The sequence below is a fragment of the Topomyia yanbarensis genome, chromosome 1 (assembly GCF_030247195.1).
Source record: "Topomyia yanbarensis strain Yona2022 chromosome 1, ASM3024719v1, whole genome shotgun sequence".
In the NCBI taxonomy this organism is placed as follows: domain Eukaryota; kingdom Metazoa; phylum Arthropoda; class Insecta; order Diptera; family Culicidae; genus Topomyia; species Topomyia yanbarensis.
This window is the reverse complement of record NC_080670.1, coordinates 176,959,516-176,978,887: the sequence shown is the minus strand read 5'-3', so window position 1 is coordinate 176,978,887 and position 19,372 is coordinate 176,959,516. Positions and strand designations below refer to the sequence as shown.

Sequence of the window (19,372 nt, the reverse complement as noted above, 5' to 3'; positions counted from 1 at the left end):
TACCACTAATTTCTAGGCCTACAATTGATACAATGCGTATACATTGGCATCAGTAGCTTTACTTTGCTCTTAAGAACCAATATAATAACACAATTGGCATTATGCTATATTTATCCGTAGTGGAGAAAAATTTTAATTAAAAACTATTTTCCTTCACTAACGAGAAAATGGTTTGAAACCACCTTTGCGCATAAAGGACACAAAACCTATAACTAAACTATTTATGGAGATGCGTTTCGAGTTCGAAAACAAAATTTGTGCTTCTGATTGAGTTGGTATGAAAGCTGTAAAATGTTCGTATTTAAGCGCAACGAAAACTCGGTTCGAGTGTTCCAATTATTGCCTTACCTTTTAAACCAACGCGTTGAACAAAGATGGGAAAAGCTGCTCTAACCAGCGGCTACAAATTAGTAGGGTGATAATAGAAACAAGACGAAAATAGGCTTATTACCCTAGCGTTGAAAGTAGATAATCAGGATAGTATACAATTTTCGACTATGTATAATTTTAAATATCGCTGTCTATAATTATCTCATTTTAAAAATGTATTGCCCATTGGAAATTTATCCGCATAAACTTTCTACTTTGACATTTAGTAACTTTTTTTTTAAACTTCATTGTCCATATCTTGGAAACTAACCAGCCAAAACAATCTATAATAGAGATAGAAACGAAACTATTTGATAACAACATTTTTTAAAAAATTTATTGAGAAAGAACACTAGAATAGAATCGAATATTATGCACCCATTTTACTTGGAAGCGATGTCATGTTGTATTAGATATCAAAATTAAAATATTTCTAGAGAAAATTTTCAATAGGATGTAACATCGAGAGCCTCTCTTTGTTTACTTTCTTACGACGTCATTACAACACTTTGCACTAATTTTCCAGTACATATCGAAAGCCGACGGTTTTTACTAGAATATTATGCAAAGAGTAGAGTAGTAAATGTTGAAATGGCCGAGTAATGAACAGATGTAAAAGTTACTTACGTCCTACACACCAAAAAATAATGAAAATTAAACGACATGTAAATCAATACGAATGTAAACATACAACAATTGAATCTAAAATTTGATTGAAAATTACGTTAACATCAATTGGAGCATCAAACAGCATACAATTTTACACTTTCATTCGTGTAATATTACATGTCAATCATTTTACAACAGTATTCGAGTAAAAATACATTGAAGTGCATGTGTTTTCTGTTTAAAGAAACTGTAATTTTCAACCCACGTGTAAAATTATAATAAAATTCGTTGAAGAAAGCGCGACAAGTCGTGTGTATTTGTGGTGGAGCTTAATTTTACATTTATATTCATGCTCCAAATATGTGCATGAAAATAATCTTAAAATTACAAAATATTTTTATCTGTGTATTCTAAATTTTCTCTAGATTTATCTTCTATTATGGTGTTATTAAGTTTGACGAATAGGATTGATTTTAAATTTTCCGAGCTGAGGTTTATCTGATCGTTAGTTAGTATTTTCCCAAGGCCACTGAATCCTCGCTCAATTGAAACCTGTGTACAAGAAGTGCTCAAGCCTCAAGGTCGTTTGGCACAGTAGAGTCAAGTCTGGGTCCTCCAGTCTCGTGGATTCCCACCACATGATGATATCCGTATTCCACGAAGCACTGATCTACACGACGAAAATTATACTTATATCCGCATCCTACGCAGCAGACAAAATCCCATTAAAACAAGAGAGGGAAACAATCACTCTCGCGCTCCACACTCTCAGCATTTTTGAAGAGGAATTCCAACCCATCTTCAATCAGTTTTGCGCTCTCGCCTTTCCTGTGTGATGCACATAACATCCTCTAATCATTGAACAAGTCATCACCTCTGATGATGAGTTTGCTTGTTGAGTGGGAGAAGAGTTTTTTTTCTGCTATTGGCGAGGTGTGTGAAGTCCTCCTCAGAATGTTGATACCTCTCCTCATTTTAGCATCATGAGTGATGCTCCAGCAAGCCTGGCAGGAACCATGCGAAGGTTAACAACTGGCATGACAAGTTTCACATCAACCATTAATTTGTCGCGATTCTAATTGTGTGTGCAGATGAAAATAAAATCTCTGCAATCAACAATTAGTTGGATAACTTGAAATAATTGATTACTTATACCTGAAATTACATTACAATATATTTTCAGGTTCATGTTTTGGTTTGGCCACACTGGTAATTCTTTTTTGTATGATGGTCGCAAAAAATTGGTTTCGATTGTGGTAGTGAATCGGACAAAATATGGCGATTATTTGCACCCGTATTTAATATTAACCTATTCTAGTATTTGACGAGTGCTTTTAAAGTGAAATAATCGTAAAATGGTTCTCCAGCTAAAATAAAGGTATTTATCAAAAGCTACAAATTCCTTGCAAGATCATCAGTTTCCGACGGAATCAATCGAAAAAAAATTAAATTTGTTGTAGCCATTTTACGTTCAACTGAGAAAGCTTGGAAAAGCGGCCAAGCAGTTCTTTCTCTCATCATTGGAAAAATCTTTATGAAAGTCGATCTGTGATACTCTACAAATGCCCCGAAAACATTGATTCATTTTCATGAAGTTTTCCCCAACGAGAAAAAGCTTCCGATGTAGAGTACAGATGAAAAATATCGGGAAAAAAGTGACGATATGACAGATAGTTCTGCTCATTCCGACTTGATGTCCTCTATACCTTGTCAGTATTTAGTTCAGAACATTTTGAGCTTTTAGCAACATCGGAGAATCCCATATTCGGTTGGTCTTTGACTTGTTGCATATCCATTGTTGTAACTCTCGTTGTAAATAAAAATAAAAAAAATTACATTTAAAATGAATATGTCTACCGCAACCTTTCTCGTATCTGGGAACATTTGCGAGATTATGGGACTACAAAGCATTTCCACTCATGTGTCGCATCATCATTTTCATTTGTCCCAAGCTCTGATAATGATAAATTTTCTGAGTTTTTAAAAAGCTTTCATATTAAGATATCATTATTGGGACCTTTTGCAAACTGTTAGTGATTTACTTTTTTATAATTTGGCAAATAGTTATATAGAGATTATTTTTGTTCTCAATAAGAATCTGTTCAAATTGCATTTAGCTTGCATTGATTATCCCAAGACACCACAATTAATTATTTTATGCATTATATTTTAAAACCCCTCCTCCGATGGCAACGTCGTAGTTAGAGGCATACCTATGCGGTCCACCGTGATGCTAGTTTTAGAATAGTGAGTTTTATGGTTGCTAGTTTTACTGTTTTACCTTCGCAAATCTATTAGAAAAATGTCTATAGTTGAGACTACAACCGGCGTCAAAGTGGTTGCACAAATCGGTATAAAGAATTGTACACATCAAAAAAGTATAATTCTAAATTTCATAGAAATTCTAAAAATAGGTTGAAATCTATTTGTAATGAACCTACCGTGTTAATTTAATAGGTAGTCTTTGTAAATTCATTGTACATCGGTTTCCTAGGCTACCGAAAAAAAAAACACGACGCGTTCACCCGTTTGAACACGATGATAATCACTCCCCGAAAACAGAAAAAAAACTGCAAAAGGGGTGCTAATTTCTCTTTTTGCGCTTCACACTTTGTCTAAAGCTGCATCACCCACGCCCCGTTTGTATACAAGGAAAAATATTGCCCATTTTTGGATCGGGAATGAATTAAACGATCCACTTTCGAACTTTATTGTTATTAATTCGAAGGCGGTTGCCAACCGAGAGACCGCGTTACCATCACCAGTGTTCGATGAAACGATGTTCATTGGCAGAGCGCCGCAATGGCACCTTCATTTAATCCGTCTCGCTCGGGTAGAGATCAGATGTCGACAAACTTGCTTGACTAGCGTAAAGCATATAGAAATGTATTTGTAAAGTAAATTGCTATCGGAACTAGTTTAAAGCGCATCATCTATCACCTTTCGCGAAATTCAGAATCAGCTGACCTGACCTCAATCCAAATTTGTTAACTCGATATTTCCATCGTTGTACAACACACTGCCGAGCCAGCCGAGGACAACACGAAGCTATCGGAAAGGATGAAGCATGTTTCCTTCATTTCGGATACGTATATAGACAAAGCAAGTGACTCAAGCAAAAAAAAACCGCCTCCCGTACTCACCCGAGCGAGGTTCGTTGGTGCCGGAGTGATGTGGTCCTTTTTGTTGATCTGTGGCACAAGCGTCGAATCGCTGTTGGCCGCGTCGGCCAGCAGTTCCGGTTTGTTCAGCTCGAGCAGCATATCCAGCTCGACTTCCTTGCCCTTGGTTTCGCCACGCTCGTACCATTCCACGGTGACCGAGCGTGACGCCTCGTGGATACGGGACACCATCGCGGAATGTACGCGACCTGCGAAAAAAACGAGAAAATAAATCACATTAGTAACTAGTACTATGTTGATGTTGAATGGTTACATTGGGACACAACTTTCTGGCAGCGACATTTGCTGGCCTTGCCAGCATCGCATTTCTTCGATTTGAGTAACGTTGATGATTTAGAACTTCCGCCGACACTTAAACTGCAGTGACCGTGAGGTTCTCCCGTAGCACCCGAAAACTGTTTCTCGATGCTTTTGTCCCGACTGCGGGACTTGCTGCCGCCGCCGCCGCCACCAAACAGCGACGTCAGCCGTTTCTTCAGCCAAAGCATAACCTTCGAAATCCTTTCGGTTTCTTCGCGAAGTCACACGCATACACGAACGAATGAAAGAACACAAGCACACACCCACGCAATTTAGTTTAGGGATTCGCGACGACCGCCGGCAATTTTGTCAAAAGGTCTAAGACGTAGGAAGCAAATACCGGACACACTCGGAACGGTTGTCATCGGACTGCCGAGGACCTCAACACCACACTGACTGGGGCCAGCCAACGAAGACAACGACGACGACGGAGCTGGTTGGGTGGGATGCACACAACTCTTTGGTCGAAAACGAGTGAAAAACTGAGTCAATATCACATTTCGCTTCGCTTCGAAAGCCTGCTGCTACTGCGATCCGTTTCGGTTGACTTGATTCGCCTGTCTGGGGTTATTGTTGTTGTCGTCGTTGCTGTTTGTTGTTGTTTTTATTATTTTTGTTAGACTTGACACGGGGAGAGTCACACGTTTCTCACAACGCGTTTTGTTCCTTTCGGTGGCGGCGGTACGTTATTTTTTTTTCTTGTTTGCCCTAATAGGTAGTGGGGAGGCCAGCATAGACAGACAGATATAGAGGGTACAGCGGTGTTACTGGAATAATACACGTGAACCGAGTGCAACAGAAACCACCACCTCGGGTGGGGAGGAGGAATATGAATGTGAACGATAAACATGTTGCGAATAAGGGAACGATGATAGAGTGAGGGGTGGTCTAATTTTTTGATTGTTGTTTTTTGGGGTGAACGGAGCTATTACCGGCGATTGGGATGCTTCAAAATGCAGCGTTTTGCCAGAGCAATTGAGTTGTTTTCAGGTGGGATAGCTATTATTGTTGAATTGTGTTTCATTTAACAAAAAAGCATCCGTGATAAATTCTAACAATCTCCTACAAACGAACTACCGGCTCAGGTCTTGTTGCTAAAAAAAGTGCAGATTGAAAAAAAAAAGAATAGATGTGAGAAAAATATACACTCAGGTTTTTTTACATTCAAAATACAGATTCAAAATCCGCGTAAATTTCAAAATCCGCGTAAATGAAAACCGCGTAATTTCAAAATCAGCGTAAAAACCGCGTAAAAAAATACCGCGTAAAAAAACCTTGAGTGTATTCGACTTCACTCCGGTTATGTCCTTGACATTACCCACTCATCTGTTTTTTCGTTGCTCATGCGAAATTTTTCTACGTAGCTCAATTCTTCTGTCGGTTATTGCACATTAATGCAAGCAGTGTTGCCACAAATCTAGATTCATTTAAAAAGATTTTTCAATTTTTTTCGCGCAAATTATATATAATACAGATTTTTGTTGTAAATAATAGTTTGGTACAGATTTTTACTCAGCTTAATAAAAGTCTTCATGTACTGTATTAAATGCCTTATAAGAACCGATCAGATTGATGGTTCACAAGACAGCAGAAGTTATTTCGAGCTCGTATACGACTGGTAATGGTATGAACTGATCGGTTTTTGCTGCCGACTTTCATATGACACTCGCGAAATAAATAATTTTCAAACAGGCAATTTCGTCTATTCCTTGCCATCGCTCATAGCCATGCAATGCACGGTGGTTCAGAATGTGAATTTAGCAGGAATTTTAACTTTTTGCTAAAATTAAACGACTTAGCCTTACAATATGGTTGGCAAAGTCGTTGTATTTTGCAAGGCCCTTCTTCTTGTTTAAACAGAAACTAGTGTGGTTCTAATTTTAGCAAGATTTAAAATGGAACTTTTTAACGGTTCAAGATAGAACTTGACTGCCTTCAATAAAGTTGTAGAGCAACACATTTTAGACAAAGTTGCTGAAGACATGCAAGCTCTAGTTTTTATATTTTCCATTGCACGAGAAATCCAAATGTAAGCTTCAGGGTGTTCCTTGAAAGACCTTTTTTATTTCAATAACTTTTATAGGTTTTATTTTACATTTTAAACCCTTTGGACAACTTATAGGGCGCATAATTTGCTTTAAAACACCAACTACTAAACTTTTTTTGTTTCAATGTTATGAGAACTTTTATTTTATATGAAAAATATAACTTTTTTTTTATATTTAATCCAATTATCTTAGATTAGGGCACTAAACATTAAATACTTTTGATGTCATATGGAATAGTATGCTTTGTAGTATAGATTGCAAAGAATGGCAAATACGATATTTTTTATATCTTGCAAAAAATAGTTTATTTTTGGTGAGAATTTCTGAAAGTGATCTTAATGAAAAATCAAAACTGCAAAAGTTATATAAAGATAACCATTTTTTTAAGAAACGTCCTAATTTTTTTTGGAAATTTTCTTGTAAAATGAAAAGCACACGATATAGAGTTCCAGCGTCTTCTACAAGGTTTTTTTTAAAATTTTATTGTCTTCAATTTTCTGGAAGACAGTGAAACTCTATCCCGAACCATTAACCCTTTGCGACGCAGTTAGCGTTGACATATAAATACGAATTCTTTCTTTTAATCATCTCTTAGGGATGTAAGGAGTACAACTAGCACAAAGAATTATGTGAATTTGTTGTTTACTTATTAGTTATAAACAATCAAAGCTCGAAGATCTCGTTTTTACATTTCTTATAAAAGAAATGTATAGAATTCGCTCAAACTTTCAAGATTTTTTCCGAGGCCCGGAGGGCCGAGTCTTATATACCAATCGACTCAGCTCGACGATTTGGGACAATGTCTGTGTGTGTGTGTGTCTGTGTGTGTATGTAACGGACAAATTCTCATTCGTGTTTCTCAGCAATGGCTGAACCGATCTTATCCAAACCAATTTTAAATGAAAGAACTAAAAAACAGTATGAACGCTATTAATTTGTTTTTGATTCTGATGTTTAGTTTTTAAGATATGAATGTTTGGATGCGTAAAAATGGCGTTTTTTGCAGTTTTTTTTAAATTATCTGCCGGAATTAACCATATAGATTAACAATTTATATGTTTTTAGACAGCTTTAACGAATACCTTTCGAACAAACTATAGATTGTTGAAATCGGACTATTATCAAAAGAGATATTTAACATTAAATGCGGACGAAAGATTTTTATCATTTCCCATTGCCAGAAATATGACCAAAAACATGTAATCTATTATTAACGCCAAAACGGCTTATTTTAGGTCAATAGTATCTTCGGAGAATTTAATGGAGGAAATATGCTCTTTCTTTTGGTATTGTGCTTTTGCTGATTAATCCCCCTATGAGTGAGATATTTTCACAAATTTTCTTGGAAGTGATTATAACGAAATGATACCTTCAGCAAATTTGTAGCTTTTACTTTTGCGAATAACTTTACTGAAGACTTCAAATATCTATTTTGAATACTTTAAAAGTTATGGCTTGTTGTTTGTGGATTACTCTTTGTCGCCTATTTATTGTTCAATATAGTAATAATCCATTGAAATAAGCCAAACATTATTTCGATAAAACGAATTTTGTATTTCATTTTTCTATTCACAACCGCTAGAAATAATCACCGAACACTTCCAAGTTGTCTGGAAGGAACTTGATAACTTATCAGTGCAAAAATGTTCATTTGTACGAACCTTCTGACTGCAATTTTTCTAAATTATGACCATCGGATCGATCTGAAACCTTTCGAAAAATGAAAAGCGAAATAAATAACTCCAAGCAACGGCGTAGCCAAGAGAAGGTTTTGGGGTTTAACACCATACAGCCCCCCCCCACCACACCAAAAAAAATATTGGATTGGAGTTGAAAATTTATTGATGCAAACTGATTTAATTCAATATTACAATAACATTATCTGATCCGTAGATTGATAACCTGTTGTTGTAAACATCATGAGGACTTTTGATAAATTGTCGGAATGGGGTCCTGATATGTAACTGATCTATTGGTCTTGATTTCACAGTTGTCTAATAGCATCAATATCAAATTCCTGCCTGAAAACATTCCAATAGAAAATTCCAGAGTTCTGTAATCAATCATAATCCTCAGATTTATTTTCAAATTTTCAGCTTTTTTCCTACACAATATTACGAAAGCTTATTAAACAATTTTTCCTAATAAGTTTGTGAAAATTATAAACTATTTGAAATTTTTTAATAGTTTTATTTTTTATTTAACCGTTATTTTTTAATAAATAGTGACCATCGCTTCACAACGTAGTCTATTTTTCATGGCTTGCGGTGAGCACGATCTCTCGAATTGCTGAACTGAAAATTATGGAATAGAAATTAATTTTTAGTACTCTTTACAGACCAGCTGGTGCCCTAAGACGATTTCGATAGATTTTTAGAGCACTGTGCACTAGACTGCCCAGAAAAATGATGAATTTTTGAAAACTCAATCGGCCCACCCCTGAGTCGATTCCTAGTCCCACCAGAAGTACTTGTACCAAATTTGAAGCAAATCGAACAAGTCTAACTACCGGACCAACGTGCCTGAAGTTTATATTGGATTTTTCAACAATTTACATGGAGAAAACTCACTAGCTCGTATTTTCGCCGCTAGGTGGCACTGTATATATCGTATTATCACTGTAAGTGAAAATAAGAAAGATATTTTAATTATCTACAACTTTGTCGAAGACTGCTAGTAAATCCGGCTATGTTAAAAGAAGTTATTAAACTTTTAACGAAGTGATGTCTGAGTCAGTTTTGCATGGGGCCTAGCAGTGCATGGTTGTGTATCAGTACTCGAGTCCCGCGAACTATATATTTTTGTGAAATAATGGTTAGATTTGGCCGAATAGTATGTTTACAAGAATTATAGTAAATAATACGAGTTATGTTTTGGTTAGAAAATTTTAGTTCCAGAAATCTCTCTCCGTTGAAAAGTTAGTATTGGCGCCCTCTATGCGGTAACAGGTGGAACTAAAGTTTTTTAATCAAAGCATGACTCGTATTATTTACTATAATTCTTCTGAACATACCATTGAGCTAAACCTAACGATTATTTCACAAAAATGTTTAGTACGTGTTAATCGAGTACTGATACACAACCATGCACTGTTAGGCCCCATGCAAAACTGACTCAGACATCACTTCGTTAAAAGTTTAATAACTTCTTTTAACAAAGTCGGATTTACTTGCAGTCTTCGACTAAGTTGTAGACAATTCAATTATCCTTCTTATTTTCACTTACAGTGATAATACGATGCATACAGTGCCACCTAGCGGCGAAAATGCGTGCTGGTGGGTTTTCTCCATGTAAATTGTTGAAAATTCCCACACGCAGAAAAATGAATTGTAGATATAACAATATTGTGGTTTAAACTCAACAATAAATATTATTATCTCAGGGCTAATAATATTCAATACTTGATTCAATCCGTAATATTGTTATTTCTACAATAAATTCTGGTTTTGACGTTTCTAGATTTCAATCACATCATCGGTTGAATCAACAATATTATTATTGAAACGATAGCCAATATTATTAATCTAATATTGTGAACACGATTGGTCCAACAATATGATTCAGTTGAAACTACAACGAATATATAAGAAAATATGTACTGTTGATGTTTGTTAATAAAATAAAATTCAATAATTTTATTGCTTTATTTTTAAATTTTCTGTAAATTTAAAAACTTTGTAGGATCATTTGCCAGTTATTCATTTTCTGCATTTTGAGGTTGTTCTGAAAGTGTCAAAGGTTATATTACTGCCAATGTTATTAATTATTTTAATATTGACACTTACCTCAGTGTTGAGTTTGGTGTAACTGGGCTGCGAAATTTGTTGAAATCGATATTCCAAAATTTGTACATTATTTTTTATTAATAAATAGTAATTTTCATTAAGAAATGAAAAATACCACCGCAAACACGCACAAACATTTTCAATACACACTGATTTACTACTAGTCAAAACCAAAATTAAATAAAATTTGGTTGGAATGAACATAATATTGTTAGTTCAATAATTAAATATTGTATATTGAACAATCAAAGAGTTTCGAATCGAAAATAGACTGTCGATTAATATCAAAAATGAATTTTGTTGGTTTAATCATGTGAAATTTGGTTGCGTGCATACAAACTTCAGGCCCGTTGGTCCGGTAGTTAGACTTGTCCGATTTGCTTCAAATTTGGTGCAAGTACTCCTGGTGGGACTAGGAATCGACGCAGAGGTGGGCCGATAGGGGTCATTTTTTTCCTGTCACCCTACTGTGCACCCAGTGCATTAACGCAAGTGACGGAAGGTTATCGAAAAGTTTCGTGAAAATGAAAGTTCCAGTAATGATGATGATTTTCCCAAACGGTTCGTTTTCGTGAGGTTTTTATTTGTTCTTTGGCATTAGGATTAGCGATAATAATTCAAATCAAGAATACTACTGGGAAGTCACCTTTAGAAAAAGTCGATGTCGAAGTAAAATTTGAAACTATGCACGCATGTACTTCAGAGATAGCGTGATATCAGGAGCTGCGATTTCATTTCAACGCTTTTTTGTGAAAAGGGCGATACTTACAAATGTAAACATAGGGCTTTTTTCTTACATGCGAATGAGGGCTTTGAAACGCAACAAATTAACCTAAAAATTTTGATTCTACGATATTGCTTTCTTAAACTACAGCAAAAAATACAACGGGCGAAACTGTATTTTAGTTTGTTTATTTAAAGTTTCGCCCTCCACGCTCCATGCAAACAAACAGGGCGATACTTTTTTTGCTAGCAGTTTAGAGGCGAAACTGTTATTTTCGTATTTTTTTAGGATTATCAAACTGATACCAGCTGTAAATAGTAACAATGATCTCTATTGAAAAAACCCGGACGAAATCGGTGGTGTAAAACGGTAGTTATTGTAAAAAAACGTAAGGGCGATACTTCAATGCTGATAGATGGGACCGAAAAAGTAAACAATCGCCAAAGGGCCGATACTATCATTTTGTCAATTTCAATAGCAAAAACAAATTTTAATTTAATAATTTCAAATACTTTATGAAGTTTTGGGTTTCGATCACTGAATCATGCAATCTAGGATGTCAAAAAACACAATAGTTCTTAAATAGGAAATAAAACCAAGTCTGGAAATATTCACTGTTGATTTTCTTTGAATGGTATCACTGCTAGTATCGCCCTTTTCAAGAAAAAGCGTTGATTTCTTAGTTCTCAGTCGCGTTGGAAATTTGAGTAAAATATAAACTTCAAATCGATTCAAAAAAAAATCGTTTTTTTTGTTTCAGTACAATATATAACCCCTTTAGGAAAATTCAGTTTTCCCACCACAATATAGATATTTTATTAACAGAGCATTAACAATAATTCGTTGGTATTTCCATTTTATGGGCCATTTTTTCGCTTTCCCATTGATTTGGTTTGAGATTTCTAGCACTGATGTTGTCCTATGCTGATTTGAGCGATTCTCTGAGTCCTGCCACTATCCCATGTAGTATGTGTATTCAAAAACATCGCGAAGCATCAAGTTCTAAATGCTCTCAAACGATATAATATCCGAAGAGTGATAAGAGTTATAAGAAATGTCTCATCACACTGTTAGGTGGATTAAACACGTTTTTACAATAAATTCGGCTGTGTCTGAACTAAAAGTCCTAGAGATCCAATTTTTTTTGCCAGTATCTCAAACATTGAACTAAATAATAGATTTTTTACAGAATTTTTGGTAGGTCAGTTTTTTCGAAACAAATTATCAAAATATGCAAAAATGTAGTTTATTATTTTGTTGGCCTACAACAGATTCTGAGAGACAGGTATGGGTTCTCAACAAGCATAAAAATAGATTGTGGTTTTGGAGGTCACTGATTGCGATTCTGATAACAGAATTTGAAAATTCAAAATGGCAGCTACACAATGGAAGCCATTTTTAGCCAAGCACAGTCGCCAGAATCAGAAACAGTGACCCCGAAAACCCCCTTGTAAGACGTTTTATGTCAACATAAAAAACATGAAATTTAGCCAAGCGCATTCGCCATATTGGATCCGCCATTTTAAATTTTACGTTTTCGACGTCATTCATCGAATATTCGACTTTTGCCGGATTTGAAATATGCAACACTTATAATGTAAAAGATGCTGCGATTTAAACATTAAACTCGTTTTTCTCGAAATCAATATATTGTCACTTAGTCCTGTCTGACTTAACACCGACCAATTCATCTGTCGGTTATTGCACATTGATGCAAGCAGTGTTGCCACAAGTCTAGATTCATTTAGAAAGATTTTTCGTACTTTTTTCGCGGAAATTATATTTCGACGTCAGAATCAGAATCAGCGACCCCGAAAACCCCCTTGTAAGACGTTTTAGGCCAATATAAAAAACATGAAATTTAGCCAAACACAGCCGCCATATTGAATCCGCCATTTTAAATTTTACGTTTTCGACGTCAGAATCAGAATAAGACACCCCGAAAACCTATACAAACCTAAAAATAGCAGTATTAACAATGAAAAAAAAATTCGCGTCGCAAAGGGTTACGAAGTTATTTTCCTGATTTAAAAAAAAATAGAACCACCCTAGCCACTAGTTAAAATAATAGAAAAGTATTAGAAGGTGCAATATTTTATCATGAAAACGAAACTATATTTTTTGTATTGTCCACCGTGAAAGTAATTTAAATATATTACAAAGGGTCAATACATGAAAAACCAAATTTTTAGTATAACTTTTTCAGTTTTCATTTTTTTCCAACCTATCCTTCAGATGTTTTTCAGAGTTTTTGAAGACGAGCGACACATTTCAACACATCAAAACTTTAGCTTATATAATTCAAAAGATACGAGTACTTAATAAATCAAAAACAGATTTTTTCAAATCAATTTTATGAAATTTAAAAAAATATCGTGTTCACGATTTTATGCTCAATTATAACTCAAATCATGAACTTATTTGTAGTTGAAAAATAATTATCTTTTGTTTGCCCCAATGCGTGATATCGTTATTCCAAAGAACCCCATTTTTGACGAAAAAGTGCTCATAACTTTTGAGGGATATTAGTTCGACATGTGGTACCATGAAACAAATTATTCGCTTTAAACAAACTTAAAGTTGTCTGAAGACTACTTCAGTTTTATATCAATACCGCAAATGTTATTTGAATAAAACAGTTTTTTTATAAAAAACAGAATAACCTTCCATCTTAAAATTGTTGTAAAATGAAAAAAGAGTGATAGATAGAGCTTATATGTCTTCAGCATACTTTCCCAAAATTTGTCATTCTACCACTTCGCCGAAGGTCGTTTGGCTCCAGCTAGAATGATCATAAAGTTAATTTTTGGATCTTGATAAAATTAGAGCCACTCTAACTGTTGTTTCAACAAAGGAAGAGGCTCACAAACTACGAAAACTTCTCCAAAGACTTAATAAGGCTAAGTTGTTTAGTTTTAGTAAAATCTCGAAATTCATGTTAAATTTGCATTCTGGACCACTGTGCAATGGGGCGGTGCTAACAATGCAATAATATTCTCGCTTACCGGTCGAATAGTACGGACCAATCATGGTGCATATATAATGACTGCTTTTTCAAGATCCACTTTTTTAGTTGGTTTTATTGCTGTTATCCGCTTAATTTTCCCGGCAGTATAGTAGCATATTTAATAAAATTCCTGAACGTAAAAGATTATACACATTTTCTGTGCAAATTTCGGATCAAGTAGTGCAAAAATCTAGTTATTTTGTTCAATATAGTCGAATCTAAAAAGATTGGAAACTATTCCTGCTGAAAATTATGAAATGGGACTCCTGTATTGGAACGTTCGTACTTCAAAAATAATGCAATTCATCAGATGAGAGGCTGAGAGCAAGAGTGGGTTAAAAATTCGCTGCGAGCAAAAGCGGTATACGTTTTATTTAGAGCAAAACCGGTTTAAGTACCAGTCAGAGCAGAAATGGGATAAAAAAACCTTAGCGCAAAAGTGGGTTAAAAAGATATACCACTTTTGCCCTGAGAGGATATATATTCCATTTTTATTCTAAGAATGTTTTCAAAAATGATTTATCACCAATCAGGGAAAACCATCATCAATATGGGTATCATTTGAAAGGAGGTGGTTAGTAGATATGGGAAATCGATAATTACGCCATTTTGAATTCCAAGATGGCGACTTCCGTTACCACAAAATAGTGAGAACCACCATCAATATGGGTGTCATTTGAAAGGAGATGGTGAGCAGACACCGAAAATTGACCATCACCGCCATTTTGAAATCCAAGATGGCGACTTCCGGTTCCCACAAAATAGTGAGAACCACCATCAATATGAGTGTCATTTGAAAGGGGATGGTGAGCAGACACCGAAAATTGACCACCACCGCTATTTTGAAATCCAAGATGGCGACTTCCGGTTACCACAAAATAGTGAGAACCACCATCAATATGGGTGTCATTTGAAAGGGAATGGTGAGCAGACATCGAAAATTGACTTTCACCGCCATTTTGAAATCCAAGATGGCGACTTCCGGTTACCACAAAATAGTGAGAACCACCATCAATATGGGTGTCATTTGAAAGGGAATGGTGAGCAGACATCGAAAATTGACCACCACCGCCATTTTGAAATCCAAGATGGCGACTTCCGGTTACCACAAAATAGTGAGAACCACCATCAATATGGGTGTCATTTGAAAGAGGATGATCAGCACACACCGAAAATTGACCATTACCGCCATTTTGAATTCCAAGATGGCGACTTCCGGTTACCACAAAATAGTGATAACCACCATCAATATGGGTGTCATTTTATAGGGGATGGTCAGCAAACACTAAAAATTCACCATCACCGCCATTTTAAAATCCAAGATGGCGACTTCCGGTTATCACAAAATAGTGAGAACCACCATCAATATGGGTGTCATTTGAAAGGAGGTGGTTAGCAGACACCGAAAATTGACCACCACCGCTATTTTGAAATCCAAGATGGCGACTTCCGGTTACCACAAAATAGTGAGAACCACCATCAATATGGGTGTCATTTGAAAGGGAATGGTGAGCAGACATCGAAAATTGACCATTACCGCCATTCTGAATTCCAAGATGGCGACTTCCGGTTACCAAAAAATAGTGAGAACCACCATCAATATGGGTGTCATTTGAAAGGGAATGATGAGCAGACACCGAAAATTGACCACCACCGCCATTTTGAAATCCAAGATGGCGACTTCCGGTTACCACAAAATAGTGAGAACCACCATCAATATGAGTGTCATTTGAAATAGGATGATCAGCAGACACCGAAAATTGATCATTACCGCCATTTTGAAATCCAAGATGGCGACTTCCGGTTACCATAATATAGTGAGAACCACCATCAATATGGGTGTCATTTTATAGGGGATGGTCAGCAAACACTAAAAATTCACCATCACCGCCATTTTAAAATCCAAGATGGCGACTTCCGGTTATCACAAAATAGTGAGAACCACCATCAATATGGGTGTCATTTGAAAGGAGGTGGTTAGCAGACACCGAATATTGATCATTACCGCCATTTTGAAATCCAAGATGGCGACTTCCGGTTACCACAATATAGTGAGAACCACCATCAATATGGGTGTCATTTGAAAAGGGGTGTCAGTAGATATCGGAAATTGATTATTACGTAATTTTGAAATCCAAGATGGCGACTTTCAGTTACCACAAAATAGTGAGAACCACCATTAATATGGGTGTCATTTAAAAAGGGTCAGTAGACATCGGAAATCGATTGTTACGCCATTTTGAAATCCAAGATAGCGGCTTCCGGTAACCACAAAGTAGAGAGAACCATCATCAATATGGGTATAATTTGAAAGCGGGTGTCAGTAAATATCGGGAATTGATTATTACGTCATTTTGAAATCCAAGATGGCGATTTCCGGTTACCACAAAATAGTGAGAACCACCATCAATATGGGTGGGGTGGTCAGTAGACATCGGAAATCGACAATTAGGCTATTTTGAAATCCAATATGGTCACTTCCGGTTACCAGAAAATAGTGAGAACCATCATAAACATGGGTAACGTTTGAAAGGGGGTGTTCAGTAGTAGCCGTTTTAGATCCGATTTTCTTTCACTGCAAACATTACATTGCAACAACACGGTTTTATGCCTAAATGATCGACAACGACCAACCTGCTCTCGTTTACAACATATGTACTCGATGGATTTACTGACGGATTGCGAACCGATGCTGTTCACATGGATCGGTTCGGCCTTCGACAAAATCAACCATGATGTCGCAATAGCGAAGCTGGACAAACTCGGTATTCATGGACAACTTCTGCGTTGGTTCCTCGATGGAAGGCAATTCCAAATCAGCATTAAGGACTGCCTATCTGCACCATTCTTCACTACATCCGGCATCTCAATAGGTAGCCATCTCGGTCCATTAATTTTCCTCCTCTACTTTAATGACATCAATATTAAATTACAAGGACCCCGCCTTTCTTTCGCGCATGATATGAAAATTTTTCGACAAATACGGGATAAAACCGATTCCGAGTTTTTTCAGAGTGAACTGGAGAGCTTTAGTACGTGATGTGACCTAAACAGAATGGTTTTACATCCGAGTAAATGCTCAATCGTTACGTTCACTCGGAAACGCTATCCGATTCAGTTTAACTACCATTTATTCGACTCGAGCATTCCAAGACACTCTCACGTCAAGGGTGATGGAGTCATCATGGATGCAGCACCACACACTTCATGCTTCGTGGATGAGGCATGAAGACAATAAAGATAAAACAACCCAATGTAAGAGCATGGGAGGTATGAGCCTAGAAGCGCAAGAGCATGGGAGATATGAGCCTAGAAGCGACCGGGCCCACTATATGCTGGATACTGTCAACGTCTGTACATCAACATACGGATGCCACCCCCTGGATAAGAATGATCGACCCGCGCGAAATTAAAATTTTGTGATTTGTTTCTCGCATCAATAAAAATATTATATATGCACTTCCATATTAATTTTAGTGGTTTTAAAATAGGTTATATGAGGAAAAAAGCGAAAAAATGCTAATTTTCAATAAAATTGCTTTTGGTTCACTTCAATCCATTTTTGGGTTTATTAATATTCCTTGGATCTTCAAATTTTAAAGGTGTATGAAATGACACCAATACTGATGGTGGTTCTCACTATTTTGTGGTAACCGGAAGTCGCCATCTTGGAATTCAAAATGGCGGTGAAGGTCAATTTTCGATGTCTGCTCACCATCCTCTTTCAAATGACACCCATATTGATGGTGGTTCTCATTATTTTTTGGTAACCGGAAGTCGCCATCTTGGATTTCAAAATGGCGGTGAAGGTGAATTTTCGGTTTCTGCTGATCATCTTCTTTCAAATGACACCCATATTGATGGTGGTTCTCACTATTTTTTGGTAACCGGAAGTCGCCATCTTGGATTTCAAAATGGCGGTGAAGGTGAATTTTCGGTTTCTGCTGATCATCCTCTTTCAAATGACACCCATATTGATGGTGGTTCTCACTATTTTGTGGTAACCGGAAGTCGCCATCTTGGATTTCAAAATGGCGGTGAAGGTCAATTTTCGCTGTCTGCTCACCATCCTCTTTCAAATGACACCCATATTGATGGTGGTTCTCACTATTTTGTGGTAACCGGAAGTCGCCATCTTGGATTTCAAAATGGCGGTGGTGGTCAATTTTCGATGTCTGCTCACCATTCCCTTTCAAATGACACCCATATTGATGGTGGTTCTCACTATTTTGTGGTAACCGGAAGTCGCCATCTTGGATTTCAAAATGGCGGTGAAAGTCAATTTTCGATGTCTGCTCACCATTCCCTTTCAAATGACACCCATATTGATGGTGGTTCTCACTATTTTGTGGTAACCGGAAGTCGCCATCTTGGATTTCAAAATGGCGGTGAAAGTCAATTTTCGATGTCTGCTCACCATTCCCTTTCAAATGACACCCATATTGATGGTGGTTCTCACTATTTTGTAGTAACCGGAAGTCGCCATCTTGGAATTCAAAATGGCGGTAATGGTTAATTTTCGGTGTGTGCTGATCATCCTCTTTCAAATGACACCCATATTGATGGTGGTTCTCACTATTTTGTGGTAACCGGAAGTCGCCATCTTGGATTTCAAAATGGCGGTGGTGGTCAATTTTCGATGTCTGCTCACCATCCCCTTTCAAATGACACCCATATTGATGGTGGTTCTCACTATTTTGTGGTAACCGGAAGTCGCCATCTTGGATTTCAAAATGGCGGTGGTGGTCAATTTTCGGTGTCTGCTCACCATCCTCTTTCAAATGACACCCATATTGATGGTGGTTCTCACTATTTTGTGGTAACGGAAGTCGCCATCTTGGATTTCAAAATGGCGGAAATGGTCAATTTTCGGTGTTTGCTGATCATCCTCTTTCAAATGACACCCATATTGATGGTGGTTCTCCCTATTTTATGGTAACAGGAAGTCGCCATCTTGGATTTCAAAATGGCGGTGAAGGTCAATTTTCGATGTCTGCTCACCATCCCCTTTCAAATGACACCCATATTGATGGTGGTTCTCACTACTTTGTGGGAACCGGAAGTCGCCATCTTGGATTTCAAAATGGCGGCAATCGTCAATTTCCGATGCCTATTGACCTATACGGATCCCATATTACACGATTTCTAAGGCATCGAAAAATTTAAAAAAAATTTCATTTCCCACAAGTCCGAATAAGAAAATTCTGATTCTTTTCTTAGCGCAAAAATGGGTTAATAATCTATACCAGTCTTGCCCTGAAAATTTTGTCGAACCATTTTTGCGCGAATTAATATTTGATCCACTTTTGCCTGAGGTGTCATGACTATACCATTTCTGATCTAACAGA

General features: G+C 36.7%; 1 protein-coding gene across 3 annotated transcripts in view; it reads right to left on the bottom strand.

The window, feature by feature from the left end:
- Window positions 1–19,372, bottom strand: part of LOC131682476 (kinesin-like protein Klp10A) — a 142,447-nt gene that overhangs the window by 75,230 nt on the left and 47,845 nt on the right. Inside the window, exons 1-2 of one of the 3 annotated variants that reach the window (XM_058963965.1) lie at window positions 4,414–4,988; window positions 4,122–4,348 (exon numbers count right to left, since the gene is read on the bottom strand). In XM_058963965.1, the coding sequence (XP_058819948.1) occupies window positions 4,122–4,348; window positions 4,414–4,648 (462 nt within the window). In that variant the 5' untranslated portion in view covers window positions 4,649–4,988. Of the gene's footprint in view, window positions 1–4,121; window positions 4,349–4,413; window positions 4,989–19,372 lie in introns of those variants that run through there. The other 2 variants (XM_058963982.1, XM_058963973.1) reach the window with 2 other exon arrangements.